Source organism: Zonotrichia albicollis, chromosome 19 (assembly GCF_047830755.1).
Source record: "Zonotrichia albicollis isolate bZonAlb1 chromosome 19, bZonAlb1.hap1, whole genome shotgun sequence".
Lineage (NCBI taxonomy): Eukaryota > Metazoa > Chordata > Aves > Passeriformes > Passerellidae > Zonotrichia > Zonotrichia albicollis.
The window spans coordinates 7,720,363-7,735,437 of record NC_133837.1 but is presented as its reverse complement, the minus strand read 5'-3'; the positions used below and the strand labels follow the sequence as shown (position 1 = coordinate 7,735,437).

The window sequence follows — 15,075 nt, the reverse complement described above, 5'->3', positions numbered from 1 at the left end:
AGATCCTCAAAGGCGTTTTTCAATGACAACTTTAAGCTAGAACCTGATGGAAGGGAAGTGGAGAGGGAAGGACATGCAAACACCTGTACCTGCCTGGGATTTCTTTGGGACATCAGAGGAGGTACAATGATGAGACAAAGAGGGATGAAAGTGAGGAGTTCGTGGAGGGGTTCAGAACAATCCCTTTGACCAAGACATTTACAGAAGTGTAGAAACTTCTGGGCTGTAGACCTTAATTTCTGCAATGCCAAGCCCCAAAGTGGGTCTAGTATGAATTCAGCACCTCAGTCAAACAATGGGATCCCAAAACCTGCACTCACAGCTGACACTGGGGACTAGAAGAACTTTGAAATTTTAGCAACTCAGTTTTCAGCACTGAAGTTCCCCAAGACTCAAATCCTTCTGTTCTGGCCCTGTGGGAGTGAGGGAAGGAAGGCTGGCTTGTATTTATCCACAAGCTTTTCTCCACTTACCTGTACAGCAACCACAGAAAGGACTTCAACTGAGATCCTGTTAAATTCATCAAAACAGCCCCAGGCTCCTGTCTGGGAAAGGCCTTTGTAAATATTCCCACAAGACTGAAAAGAAAAAAAATAAAATAAAATTACAAGAGTGAAATCACAAACAGAATCTACTCCAGCAAAAATTGGATTTGATTTCCCTGCCTGTTTATTTATAGCAATTTACAGTCTATTGTGGGTATTTAGAAAGGACAGGAGAGCAGCAGGCACAACTCAATTATAATATTTATGGCTCTGCACAGTTTGCTACTTGATTTGCTAATTGCCCTCTCTAGACATCTCTGCACTCTGGTTCCATCCAAAGGTCACCTGGGCTGAGTTACTGATGGCCCCACGTCCATGAGAGACCTCAGCTGGATAAAATATGGTCCAAGGCCACCAAAGCCAGTGCCCCTGGAGAGCACAGGGATCAGCACCATGACCAGAGCTGGCCTTGTCCCAGCAGAGGATCCTGAGGAACCAGGAGAGCTCTGTCCCCACACCTGGGACAGGTGTTCTGTGGGTCTGGAGAGAGGGAATGGATCAGCATAGCCTCTGTCTCCACTGAACAGGCCAGAATTTGTGAAGAATTTCATGTGGAATCTAACTCCAGAAGAGAAGAGAAAGGTGGAGCAGGGCAGAAAGCACAGCTCAGTTCTGCTCCTCAAGAACTTTGTGCAAGTCTCAGAGACAAAAAGAAGGAGGAGCATGAAAAGCTGCTCAACAGGAAGGGAGGCAGCGGGGATGAGAGGAGAAGGGATGGATCAGAGCAAGCCCAGCTGGATAACTCCCACTCTGCAGGTTCCAGGGGCCCTGAGCAGCCCCAGTTTGGGGAGAGAAGCACTGTGGTGTTGTGAGGTTTTTAGGACAAGGTGAGATGAGAATTTGACTTCATGTTTTCAGAAGGTTGGTTTATTATTTCATGATAATATTATATTATACTATATTATACTATACTATATTATACTATGATATTATATACTATAATATTATATACTATAATATATTATACTATAAATTATATTCTAAAACTATACTAAAGATAGAGAAAGGATATATCAGAAGGCAAGAAAGGAATGAATAATAAAAACCTGTGACTGACTCAGACAGTCTGACACAGCTGGCTGTGATTGTTTATCCAAACACGTAAATTATTTTTAACTAATAGCCAATTTACAGACCACATTCCAGAAGTGCAAAACATAGAGAAGCTGAGGCTTCTTATCTTCCTAGGAGAAAAAATCCTGATGAAGGGATTTTTCAGAAAGTTTTAGGGTAACACAGCACCTTGTAGTCCATCTGCTCGGAGCAGTTGAACACGTAGACCATGATGCCCAGGGCACGGCCCAGGTCCTTGGTGGTCTCTGTCTTGCCAGTTCCAGCAGGGCCTGCAGGAGCTCCACTCATGGTCAGGTGCAGGGACTGGGTCAGGGTGATGTAACACCTGCACAGGATGAGGGAAAAGGGGAAAGAGACTGAGCTGGGTCAGAGGAATGGCAGATTTGTCATTACAAACAAGCTTTACAAGAATAAAGCTTATCTCTAACTAAAATCTTAGCTCCTCTAAAATCTCTAAATTCCTTAAAGATTATGTCTCATTGTGGTGGTGTTCACAGGGATCTCATGATGAGGGAAGAGATGAGAATCTTGACTCCATGTTTCAGAAGGCTGATTTATTATTTTATTATATATATTATATTAAAAGAAAATTATATATTAAACTATACTAAAAGAATAGAAGAAAGGATTTCATCAGAAGGCTTGAAAGGAATAGAAAGGAATGATAATAAAATCTTGTGACTGACCAGAGAGTCCGAGACAGCTGGACTGTGATTGGCCATTAATTAAAAACAACCGCATGAGACCAATCAAAGATGCACCTGTTGCATTCCACAGCAGCAGATAATCACTGTTTATATATCATTTCTGAGGCCTCTCAGGAGAAAAAATCCTAATGAAAGGATTTTTCATAAAAGATGTCCATGACATCTCATAACCACCACCTGAGGTGGCACCACCAGGGCCTCACCTGTCGGTCAGGGGGGTGATGACCAGCCGGGGGGTGTTGCCCAGGTACTCATAGCAGTAGAGGAACTGAGCATCACAGATGTTGACCCAGCAGTGCCGCTCCTCGTCCGACCAGCGGTGCCGCAGCTGCGCCAGCCACATGAAGGCCTGGCCAGTGTCCACCTGCAGAGGGACACCAGGGAGGCTGGGGTGGTGCTTTAAGGTCTGGCTTTCATGTTTTTCAGATTCTGTGCTGTCTAGGTGTGTAGCTCTGAGCTTTGTGTTAAGTGTTAGTAGGTTTTCTTTACAAGGCACGTTGACCAAATAATCCTTTTCCAGCTTGGGTCCAAGGAAAATCGATACAAGCTTCAGGCCCAAAATGCATAAACAATGGGGAACTGAGAGAGCAAACAAGGAGGATGGGACTTCATGACCTGGAGCTGTAATTGGACAATTAACCCCAATATGGAAATGGACCAAAACTCATAAAAGTGTGAAAACTCATAACTGGGATCCATCTTGGGTGTAGCCATGGCTAGGCTCTTGCACTGCCCAAGATGTATCCCTTAAAGACCTTTAAATAAATCCTCACTTTATTCTTTTAACTCTGCCTAGCCTCTGTTCCCGGTCAGCCTCTCTAGGCATCAGTTCTGGCACCCCAGATGGGACAGAAGGAATCTGGAAAACCGCTGGAGCAGAGGAACACCCACCTCCTGCCCCCTACTCCTGCCAGCACTGCCAGGGGAGCCCAGAAGGTATCAGAGCCAAGGGCCAGGCTGGGCAGGGCTTGGAGCACTCTGAGATGGCAGAAGGTGTCACTGCTCATGGCAGGGGTTGGAATGAGAAGAGCTTTAAGGTCCCTTCCAACCCAAACCATTCTGGGAGTATGTGATGGCAGGCAGTGTGGGAGTGGCGGACAAATCTCAAGGGATTCCCTGTGGGCCCACACCAGAGCAAGAAAGCTACAGAAAAGAAAAATCCAAATGCTTTTTCTTATGGCCCTGCTGAGGCAGGCAGTGCCCCCAGTGCCTGTCTCTGGTCTGTCCCTCCACAATCTCCCCCTCAAAGCCCAGCATGGCTCACACTGAGCTGGGAGCACCAACCTTCTGTGCTATCATCTTGGCCACCACGTCCCGCGCGTGCACGTCAATGGTGCAGATGGTCATAATCTTCTGCCTGTCGCCCCTGGAGAGCTGTCCCAGCAGCATGGTCACCAGCACATTCAGCTGGGCCACCTGCTTCTTGTGGTACTCCTTCATGGCCTTCTCATAGCCTTCCTTCATCCTGGAGAAGGCCATGCCCACCTCAGCTGTCCACCAGATCTGGGTGCAGCAGAGAGCCACCTGAGGAAACAGAGTGGCTCAACAGCAAGGCAACACCAGGCTTTTCTTACCTCTGAGAGAGTCTGGGCTATGGGGAGGTCAGGGATGAGGCATCTCTGATGTGAAATGAAATTTTCCTGTACAGTATCACAGCAGGAAGGAGAGCAGGAATCCATTTTACATCCATTGAAATTAAAATTCCCATCAGTGACAGACACAATTAGCAGCTGCTTTTTCAGTAAATGAGCCCCTTTCTCATGTCTGAACACATGGGAGACTGCCAGAGGGGCTCCTTCCCCTAGTCAGGCCCCATCAATTTGTTCTCTCACCCCACTGGGGGTAGGGGCTTGCTGTGACCCAGAGCTCAGTCTGGGCACCCATCAAGAGATGGCCAGGAGAAAGGAGAACCGACTTGATACCTTAGCTTTTAGGTTTTTCTGTTCTTTGGTGTGCAGCTTTAGTTTTATATTATAGTTTTACTGGGATCTTTTCACAGGATGGTGGAGACAAAGCAATCCCATTCTATCCAGAGACTCAAGGACAATCTCTTCAAACTTCAGGCCCAAAGCATAAAGAATGCAAGAAGAAGAGGGTGGGCAAGCAAGCAAGGAGGATGAAACTTCATGATTTGAAGCTATTAATTGGGCAGTTAAATCCTATATGCAAATGAACTAAGATTTATACAAATGTGAAATCTCATGATCGAGCCCTCTTTTGCTTCCATCTTGGAACCATCTGGGCGCTGCCAGGGTGTGGCCTTTGAAGGCCCCTCAATAAATCTCCCCTTTATTCCTCTTAACTCCTCAAGGAACCACACCCTTCCTCTCTCCCCTGGACAGAACCACTCCCATACACAGCCCAGACCCCTCTGGAAGCAGGGCAGGGGCAGTACCTGGGCAGGGTGGTCAAAGAGCCACTGCTCCCTGGGCTTGTCCTCATAGGCCGCCACAGCCGCGCACATCCCGTCCCTCACCGTGGCCCTCATAGCGTCCAGCAGGCGAGTGAGCCACACCTCCACCTGCAGAAGGGGTTAAATCCCAGAACAGGCCTGCTTCTCACTGCTGGGTGATGAGGAATGATTCCAGAACACGCCTGCCATCCTTCAGCAGTGAGGGGGACAAGCAGCTCAGCTCTCCAGTCAAACAAGCCCCAGGCCTTCTCCAGACTGGAGGGCTCAGCCATTTCTGCACCCATCCCATCCCTCACCATGGCCCTCATGGTGTCCAGCAGGCAACCCAGACACACCTCCACCTGCAGAAAGGGTTAAATCCCAGAACAGGCCTGCTTCTCACCCCTGGATGATGAGGAATGATTCCAGAACACTCCTGCCATCCCTCAGCAATGAGGGGGACAAGCAGCTCAGATCTCCAGTCAAACAAGCCCCAGGCCTCTTCCAGACTGGAGAACTCAGCCATTTCTGCTCCTGCAAGATCAGCATCTCCTCACAGAGAGGTTTTTTTGTGGAAATCCAGCTGGAGGAGGAACCACACTGAACTCCACTGAGGACTGAGGAGCAATTGAGCTCAGCGTGTTCCAGCTCCAGGCCATGGCAGAGTCACTCGTGGGACTGGAGCACAATCTGCCAGCAGCAAGAGAATGCTGGGAACACAATTCCTGCTGAATTTAGTATTTCACAATTCCTGCTGAATTTAGTATTTAGTATTTCAGAGAGGAGAGTTGAAATGCCAAGTGCCATCACCAGGGAGCTCAGAGCTGGTATTACCTACTTTAGCTTCCTTTAACAGTCCATGGAGGAAAGTGCAGCTACAGGGACGGAAAAGCTGAGCAGTAATTTGATTCTTAAATTTTGTACTTTAACTTGTCCCATGAAATAAGATTTGGAAAACAGGGAGAAAACCCTTTTATTTCCAAAGGTATACCGGCAGAAATACTTTGGAATAATTTAATCTGTTTTCAGTCTGCATCCTCTCCCAATGGGGAGGGTAAGAGTAACCTTCAGAACATCTCTCAGGAATTAAAATTAAAAAGCCCAGTAAAGAATAGGCCACAGCCCTTCCTCACACCATGGGCTGTGAGGACCCATCCAGAGCAGGACTAGGGCTGTGGTGTAAGCAAGGATTAAGTTCCACACCACCTCTTCCAGCTTTTCCCACGGAGGCAACGCAGTGGAACTCTACAAGACCTTGGCTGTTACTGTCATATTTTCTGAAAAATTTCTTCACCAGGGATTTTTCTTCTCCTGGGAAGCTGAGAAACCACAGAGAAAAATGAAAGCAATAATTATCTGATTTGCTTCTCCTGTGTTTTGCTGCTTTGGAATGTGTTTGGAGATTATTTAAAAACATTTGAATTGTTTTTACTTAATGACCAATCATGGCCCAGCTGTGTCAGGAGTCTAGAAAGTCAAAAGTTTTGCATTGTTGTCTGGTTAAGCTTTCTGTAAGCATCCTTTCTCTATTCTTTAGTATAGTTTTAATATAGTATTGTTTTATAGAATATCATATCATAAAATAATAAATTAACCTTCTAAAAACATAATCAAATTCATCTTTCCTTCCCACACTGGGGGACCCCAAAAATACCACAGTGGGCCAGAGATGCCCACCCAAGGGGGGTGGGAGCAGGTTCCACCAGGCAGCTTGGACAGGCAAGGTCTCCCCTCTTACCTGCCCACTGCAGTCACAGGGTTCACTGAACTGGACATATTCCTCCTCTCTGCTGTACATTCCCAGGCCAACCTTGGTTGTCTTCTCATCAGAGTCCACCTGGAATTTCAGCCTGGCCAAGTTGTCAAAGAGTTTGGAAAGGTGACGCTGCACCTGCCAAAGGGATTGTGTAAATGAAGTGGGGGGGACAGGACACAGAATCACAGAATGATGAGGTTGGAAGAAACCTCTAAGACCATCGAGTTCAACCCAGCCCTAATACTCAACTAGACCATAGCACCAAGTGCCATGTCCAGTCTTTTTTTAACACACCCAGAGATGGTGATTCCACCACCTCCCTGGGAAAAACATTACAGTACTTTATTATTCTTTTGGTGAAAAATTTCCTCCTAATATCCAACCTGTACCTTCCCTGACATAGCTGGAGACTGTGTCCTCTGGTTCTGTCAGAGACCAACCCCACCTGTCCACAACCTCCCTTCAGGAAGGTGTAGAGAGCAATAAGGTCACCCCTGAGCCTCCTCTTCTCCAGGCTAAACAGCCCCACCCCAGCCCCTTCAAACATTCATCACAGGGTCTGTGTTCCCAGCCCCTCACCAGCCTCGTTGCCTCCTCTGGATGTGCTCAAGCATCTCAACATCCTTCCCAAACTGAGGGGCCAGAGCTGGACACAGCACTCAAGATCAAGGACCAGAACAGGCAGAGAAGAGAGCAGCAGAGGTGTAACAGCCACAGTCCTGCTCACAAAGAATAACCTGGACATCTGGGCAGCACCACATCTTCTCACTCATGGCCAGGATGCTGCTGACAGGAGCCTCTTGCTGTCCTTCTCAGGAGCTGGATTTGATGATCCTGGTGGGTTCCCTCCAGCTCAGGCTATCCTGTAATCCATCCTAGGGTTTGTTTGCCCAGTTCTCACTCCCTGCCCCACAGAGGATTCCAGCCCCTCCTCAGGAGCTGTCCCACAGGTGCCCAAATCAGTTTCTTATCTGGCTGAATCCCAGGAGGTGCCAAGTGGATCGGGAAGCAATGGACACTCAACTTCCCCACAAGGACAGACACACATCCTTTCAAATCATACACAAACCATGGAATCCTTGTTTTCCCCTGCAAGTGGGCAGGCTCAGTGAGCCCCACTGTGCTCTCCCAGCCCCTGGCCACTCTAGCAGGGCCTTGGCTGTGCTCCAACACTCGATACAGCTCTGCCACCAGAGCCCAGAATACACCTGAACCTGCACCAGCTCAATACCCAGTTCAAGTGGATAATATCATTGTCTATTTAATCCTCCTTTAGGAATTATCAGGCTTTGAAACTACAGTGGAAAGGCTGAGAGCGTATCTGTGTATGATCCTGCCTGACATTTACTTTGATTTTACTGCAAATAGTTTTGAATAACAGAAAGCACCAGGAATTTCTCCTTACTCCGTGGAGCATTTCAGCACAGCAGCTTTTCTCTGCTTCCTGTGTTCTCTTTCTCTCTCTCCATTTTAAGCATCAATCAGCTGTGTATTTATGACACTCTGTGGGCTGAAATCACCCAGCAGCAGCAAACACATCCAAGCTGAGTTAAAGGTTAGTGGCAACAAGAGCATACCCAAGCCTGCCCCATTCACATCCTGACACAAACGCTGAAAAGGAGGAAAAGCTTAAGGAGGCTGACGTTGCTCACTGCTAAAAGGTGGAATAAGGAATTGATTCCTTACCCAACAGGCTGCATTTGCTTTGAACACTTTGATTTGGTTCACACACCAACCTCAGGATTATTGATGCCTCCCAAAGCAGGGCTGGGCATTACTAGGCTAAGGGGCTGATGTTCCCTGGCAGCAGCTCCACATGGAACAACACCTGCAGGACTGAATCCTGTGAACTCTGCCCACGGGGGACAGGGGGTTCTGATCCCTGGAAATGGGGGAAGGGGACTGGGAAGCCATTTCTTACAACAGGAGGGTCACTGCCAGCTCCTCCAGGGGATGATCCAGGAATCCTGCCGGGCCAGGAGGAGGAATGGTGTGTTTGGGGGGGATTCCCCACACCTCGCATTCAGACCCCATCCCAGAAACCCAATGCAGGGTCATACACCACCTGGCCACAGCCACTGCCTGACCTGGCTGCTCAGCTGTGCAGGCTGTGCTCATCCCTGTCCTGCCCTCAGGACACCTCAAAGGCTTTGCAGGGGGAAGGAAAAGGCACTTTCTGGAAATTGCCTCCTCAGCCTAAAAAACCAACCCTCTACAAGCCACCAGTGCTCAGCCCTCCCACACTGGAATGCCCAGCCTGGGGCTCTTTATTTGGTGCCATCCCAGGCTAGGATCTAAGGTCAGCACCAAGTTTTGGATGAGATAATTTTCCTGCAATCTCACTGTATCCCAGCAGGAGCAAAGCCCTGTTTTATGGCACAAAGGCCACAGAGGGGCTCTCTGAACCTGCCCCAAGCATTCCCAAGATCAGATCGGACAACAGCCAGGGCAGGGCTGCCTGTCAGTGATGGCAGGTGGAGATCAGCTGGGAAGGAGTTGTTAATCCACACAGGGTGGGAGAAAATCCCTCCAGAAAGGACACTGAAGAGAGTCTCAGGACAACAGTTCTCACTGTGACACCCCTGAAAATGCAGCACAAGCCTTACCAGCTGTGGGTTGGTGCCATTGGAAAGAATATCCAGTAAATCTGCAGAAGAAATGAAGTAAAATCTGGGAAAAGCCAACCTTTTCATGTCCAAATATTCAGCCAAAGCCTTCTCACACAGAGACAACCTGGGGAGACAAAGCAGAGCCCAGGACATGCGCGTGAATACCCTGCCATGCTTTGTGCTGCCCTTCTCAGGCAGGTTCTGCCCACCATGGGGAAATGCCGGGCATGAGCTGAGCCTGCAGGCTGCTCCTTCCCACAGCCCTGAACAGACCCACAAAGCACAAGGGAACTCACAGCTCACTCTACTCCAGGGTCAAACACCCAGGAGTCAGGGCAGCCTGATGAAACAGCAGAAGCACAAGTGGAAGAAGAGGTTGGAAAGGTTTGCAGTCTGACCCCACTGCTTTAGACAAGCTCATAGCTGCCACAGGTGGTGGCATCCACTGGGATGAACATTTCCAGAACTGCTTTTATTCTAATGAGCCACATTTTAAAGTCTGATTCCAACCAACTCAGCTTTTTGTGTTTGCAAAGCATGAAAGGAAAGTTGTTTGCTCCGATCTAAAATGAATCTTGCAGTGTTCACATGCTAAACTGCTGCTGAGCTTACAAAGTTCCTAAATAACATTCTCTGTGAGGAACATTGGCCTTGTTCGATTGAAAATAAAATCAAATCCTTATTTGAAATGGAGAACTGCTACTGCCACAACAGCTTAGCATGGACTTTGAAGTGGTTTTTAGGCAGATTCATATGTTAAGTGAGAAGTGTCTCCATTCCAGGGCACTCAGGTCTGTCTCAGGGAGCTGTGTGATGCCTCAAGGGTACACAGGGATAATTTTGTAAATTAAATGGGCTCAGCTCTGCTTTGTTTGATCACAAAATCACAGAAGGATTTGGGTTGGAAGGGAGCTCAAAGCCCAACCTGTCTCAGGCTGCTCCCAGCCCTGTCCAACCTGGCCTTGGGCACTGCCAGGGATGCAGTGGCAGCCCCAGCTGCTCTGGGCAACCTGTGCCAGGGCCTGCCCACCCTGCCAGGGTGATGGGTCACAAATACAGAAACTTGAGAAAGATCAGAAAAGCTAGAGATTTGTGACTACAGAGGAAGCAGAGCCTCAGAAAAAGCCTCAGAGCACAGGTTCAGCTTCTCATGGCTGATTCCAGCCTCTGACAAAACCCTGGATGCTCTACCTACCTACTCTGGATGTCCTCCAGCTGCTGGGACAGACCTGCTCTATTGGTGGCTTCAACCACATTTGGGGTTTTCTGAACTTCAGTGGCCAGTTCTTTAAAATCCACATCAATGCCTTCAAAACGTTTGGAGTCCTACAAAGGGACACAAAGGTCACAGCAATGTTCTCTTGGTGTGCTGAGAGATCCCAGCCTCTGAGAGCAGTGAAAGTCTTGCTCCTGCTCAGCATGGCTGTGAGCCTGGAATAACACTGGGAGCTGGGCTGGAGGCACCTGAGGAGCTCCCCAGAGCAGTAGCAGGAGAAAAGCTGATCTCCCCCAGCACCAGAGTGACAGGACAAGGAGGGAAAGCTGCCAGGGCCACCTCTGTTTGATGATTTGCAGTGTCTGAGCAATGATCTCAGTCCTCTCCCCTCTGAAGGAAGAGGGAAGAGGACTGAGCTCTGAAGGAAGGCAGCAGCTCTCACTCAGCAACCAAGAACTGTGTTTGCCAGCACCCAGGAATTCTGTGTTTGCCATGAAGTGCTACAAGGGAGATCAGCCCCTCAGCACAGCTCAAGCACAAAAACATCCTTGGAGGAACAATCAGAGCACTGAGGGAGCCTCCAGAGGAGCAAGGCAGTAGGAGAACAGCCCTGCTTTTGGGGATTTGGCACTACAGATAACCCCATTTAATAATGGAGCCTCTTCTTCAACACTTCCCAAGCAGGAATTTGGGATTTGGGGGCTCGTACCTGGGGCAGTTGTGCCCTGATGTCTTCTGAGCCTATGAAAATGCTCTCCAGGTGAGACCACGTGCGCTGCACCTCGAACCAGAGGGAGATGACGGAGTCAGCAGTGGAGAGCTTCCTCTGCCAGGCAGACACCTCCTCCAGGAAGAAGGCAATATACTTGGAGGACATCAAATTCTGCAGCTGCACCTGGTTGTCCTCTAGAGTTTCAACGAGCTCCTCATCTGACTTCAGCAAGGGGGTGTGGGTGCGAGGGTGAGGCTCGTACTGGAACTCCCTGGAGCTCCAGGTCACCCTCAGCTCCTTCAGCACCTTCTCCATGCTCATTTCTCTCACGGCTTTGTCCACAATGCCGTGGACTTCCCCCTCAAATTCATGCAGGTTGAGCTTGAGGAGGTCGGCCAGGGTGGTGTCCGAGTCCATCACAAACCTCATGCCCGTCACCTGCATCAGCTGGTTCCAGTGCCTCTCCCTGATGGCAGGATTTTGAAGTTCTGCCACAGCCTTGAGGGCTGTCAGCATGTTTTTCACCTTGCTGTCCAGCCCGCTGAAAGCATCCCACGCCCTCATTTCCTTGTCCAAATTTCGAATCTCTCTTGCAAACTTCTTGCACTCCAGATCCATGTTCTCCACATTAATGTCCACCCATCTGGTGGTCTGCCAGTCTTCAAGGCTGGTGTTCACCAAGGAGATCATGTCCCAGAGCTCTTTGAGCAGACACAGCTCCTTCCTGCACTGCTTCAGCTGCTTATACTCTGGCACCATAACTTCAAACAGACCAGCTGATTCATAAATCGAGGTCATGGCTGACTCCATCTGTTTAATCTCCATGTGCTTTGCATCCAGCAGTTGATAAGGCTTTTCAGTGTCAAACCTAGAAATAAACATTTATTCTTCATAAGTGACACTGTAACAACTTCTAAAGGACCAATAAAACAAACAAAGCCTCTGAGAGCCACGGGAGAGATGAAAGGTCTCTACTACACCCTGATGGCTGAGCCACATGGCACTGCTGACACCACCCAAACCCAACCTCTTCCCAGGCACTGCAGGGAGGAGAGCTGTGCATCACCAGGACATGCAGGTGATGCCTTAAGATTTCAGCACCTGTGCCTTTGATTTTAGCCCATGGAAACAATTACCAACTTTGTGGGAAGAGTTACAAGCCACAAGAGTTTGAGTAGAATGATAGTGAATTTGTCAGAGGGTGAAAATGTAGAATTTTAAAGTTTTTAAAATGGGAGTTCAGGAGGCAAGATGGAGGAATCTAGACATGTCCAGTCTTTCTCATTCTTCTTCTTGTCCTCCATCTTCTGCTGTGATAGTAGCACTTTTAGATTAGTTTAAAGACAAGCTGTCTAACATAAGTGATAAGTATTTAAAAATTATTATAAATAAAGTACATGTAGTTTTTAAAAAGATAACGCCGCCCTGAGGGCTCTCAGTGTGCCTCAACCTGACCAGCTGAACAAATCTCTGCAGATCCAAAAAGCGTGTATTAAATAAGAGAAAATAAACAACCTTGAATACCAAAGCCAAAGAATCCTGACTTCTCCTTCGAGCGTGGGGCTGGGAAAAAAACCTTTAACACCTCAAAAGCCATTCCAACAACAACAAACCTGAGACAGGCTAAACAACCCCAGCTCCTTCAAATGTTCCTGAGCCTGGTTGGTGCTGGGAGAGCTGTACCTGAAGGGAGCCTCCCTGACGAAGCGCTCTCGGAGCCGCTGCTGCTGGGCATCGAAGGCGGCGCAGCTCTGGCGCAGCGCGGTCACCTCAGCGGCCTGCAGAGGGGCCACCTGCTGCTTCACAGCCACAGCCAGCTTCTTCACCTGGCCCCATTTCTCTGGCAGCTCCTGCGGGCATAGTGGCACTGCTGGGTCACCCTGACACAGGGGACTAGCACTGACCCCATGGTGCACAACGGCACTGCTGGGTCCCCCTGACACAGGGGGTTAGCGCTGACCCCATGATGCACAAGGGCACTGCTGGGTCACCCTAACATGGGAGTAGCACTGACCCCACCATGTAGAAGGTGTAATTAGCACTGCATGATTAGCACTGACTCCATGATGCAGAAAGCTGAACTGTGGTGGTATTTGAGGGTCCCCAGGATGAGAGAAGAGATGAGAATCTTGACTCCATGTTTTAGAAGACTGGTATTATATTTTATATTCTATTTGATTATACTGTATTGTACTATAGTATATTATATGTTATACTATGTTTTATATTGTATTGTATAATATTGTATTGTAGTATATTGTAGTGTATTGTATTAGCTATACTATGTTATATTATATTATATTATACTATATTATACTGTACTATATTATATGTTATGCTATGTTATGCTACGTGTTATAAATGCTATACTAAAGCAAGAGAAAGGAGACACCATAAGGTTAGAAAAGAATGAATAATAAAATCTCGTGACAAACTCAGAGTCCGACGCAGCTGGCTGTGATTGGCCATTAATTAAAAACACTTCACGTCTGGATAAACAATTCTTCAAATCACATTCCTAAGGAGTAAAACATGGGGAAACTGAAGCTTCCCAGCTTCCTAGGAGAAGAAATCCTGGCAAAAGGATTTTTCATAAAATATGTCACTGACACTGAGCCATTGCTTTATTCTTCTATATTATATACTTACTCTATTCTTAAGAAGTCCATAACCCCCCTTCTAGCCTGCCTGATAGAGCTTTGACCTCATTGGTCAACCTCTAAATGTGGTATTCACATTTTCTGAAAAATCTCTTTGCTCAGGACTTTTCTCCTGGGAAACTGAGAAGCTTCAGAAAAAAGGAAAACAATTATTATCTTATTTGTTTCTCTTGTGTTTTGCTCGTCTAGAATGTGTTTAGGGATTTTTTACTCACAAGTAATTGTTTCATTAGGTTCTGGTCAATGAGTGAAAACAACTCACACCCAATCAGGGCCAAACTGTGTCAGGACTCTTTCTAGAGTCACGAATTTTCATTATTATCTTTTTAGCATTGTGTAAGTACCCTTTCTGTACACTTTAGTGTAGTTTAGTATAGTATTCTTTAATTTAATATAGTGTCATAAAATAATAAATTAACCTTCTAAAAACATAAAATCAAATACATCATTCCTCCCTCCCACAAAAATCTCAACAAATACAATACACCACCACCCTTTGGTAAACAAATCTCCATAACACATTCCACATTTGCCTAGCAACAGGTGCAGCAAGTGCAGATAAGATTTGTTTTAATTCTTTCTCTGAGCTTTCTCACAGCTTTCCCCAGGGAAAATGCCTGGGAAGATTTGTGTTTGCTCTCTGTGGCCAGAGAGCTGCTGCCACACTGCTGGGAGGCAGGAGGGGCTCTGCAGGGTGGGATCTGTTCATGGATAACCATGGAGCAGGAAAAGCCACTGATCCCATGGCTGAAACTGCAAGGGGGAGAGGTTGGGATGGCCCAAGTTATGCCTGGGGGAGTTTAGATTGGATATGAAGAAAAACATTCACAGGAAGGGTTGTAAAGCATCAGAAGAGGTTGCCCAGGGCAGGGTGGAGTCACCATCCCTGGAAGTATTCAAAATCCTGTGGATGTGGCACCTGGGGATGTGGTTTACTGGTGATCACAGTTGTGGTGCTGGGTAGATGGTGAGATTTTATCATCTTAAAAGGTGTTTCCCAACCTTGTCAATTCCATGATTGCCAAGGGCTCTGCTGTCCCCAGGTCCCCTCCTCTCCATGGGCTGTGCAAGCCCACGGGAAAGATTCTAGGTTTCCCTCCATCCCAGCTCACACTCTTGAGGAGATTAATGGAAACCCACCATGGAAAGAAGGGAAGGAGCTGCAGGCAGCTCTGAGACAGCAGAGATGGCCAAGGCAGGGCCAGCTCCTCCTGAGGAGTCCCCTCCTGGCATTTTTCACCACAGTCTCAGCAGAAATCACCATCCATGACCACGCACAGAGCTGCCTCCTTCTCTTCCTCCCAAGCAGCAGCTCCAGCTCATCCATCTCCAGGGAGGGAGAGGAGCCTGGAGGAGCTTCTGCTTTTCCCACTCCACACAGGAGGGAATGAATCATTCACACAC

At 47.8% G+C, this 15,075-nt stretch overlaps 1 protein-coding gene across 5 annotated transcripts in view; it reads right to left on the bottom strand.

The window, feature by feature from the left end:
* Positions 1-15,075, bottom strand: part of DNAH9 (dynein axonemal heavy chain 9) — a 147,275-nt gene that overhangs the window by 107,069 nt on the left and 25,131 nt on the right. For 3 of the 5 annotated variants that reach the window (XM_074555240.1, XM_074555241.1, XM_074555242.1), the window contains 10 exons: positions 12,695-12,861; positions 11,009-11,879; positions 10,279-10,409; positions 9,081-9,207; positions 6,457-6,609; positions 4,722-4,847; positions 3,611-3,850; positions 2,530-2,690; positions 1,788-1,944; positions 474-578 (listed from right to left, as the gene is read on the bottom strand). In XM_074555240.1, the coding sequence (XP_074411341.1) occupies positions 474-578; positions 1,788-1,944; positions 2,530-2,690; positions 3,611-3,850; positions 4,722-4,847; positions 6,457-6,609; positions 9,081-9,207; positions 10,279-10,409; positions 11,009-11,879; positions 12,695-12,861 (2,238 nt within the window). Of the gene's footprint in view, positions 1-473; positions 579-1,787; positions 1,945-2,529; positions 2,691-3,610; positions 3,851-4,721; positions 4,848-6,456; positions 6,610-9,080; positions 9,208-10,278; positions 10,410-11,008; positions 11,880-12,694; positions 12,862-15,075 lie in introns of those variants that run through there. The other 2 variants (XM_074555243.1, XM_074555244.1) reach the window with 2 other exon arrangements.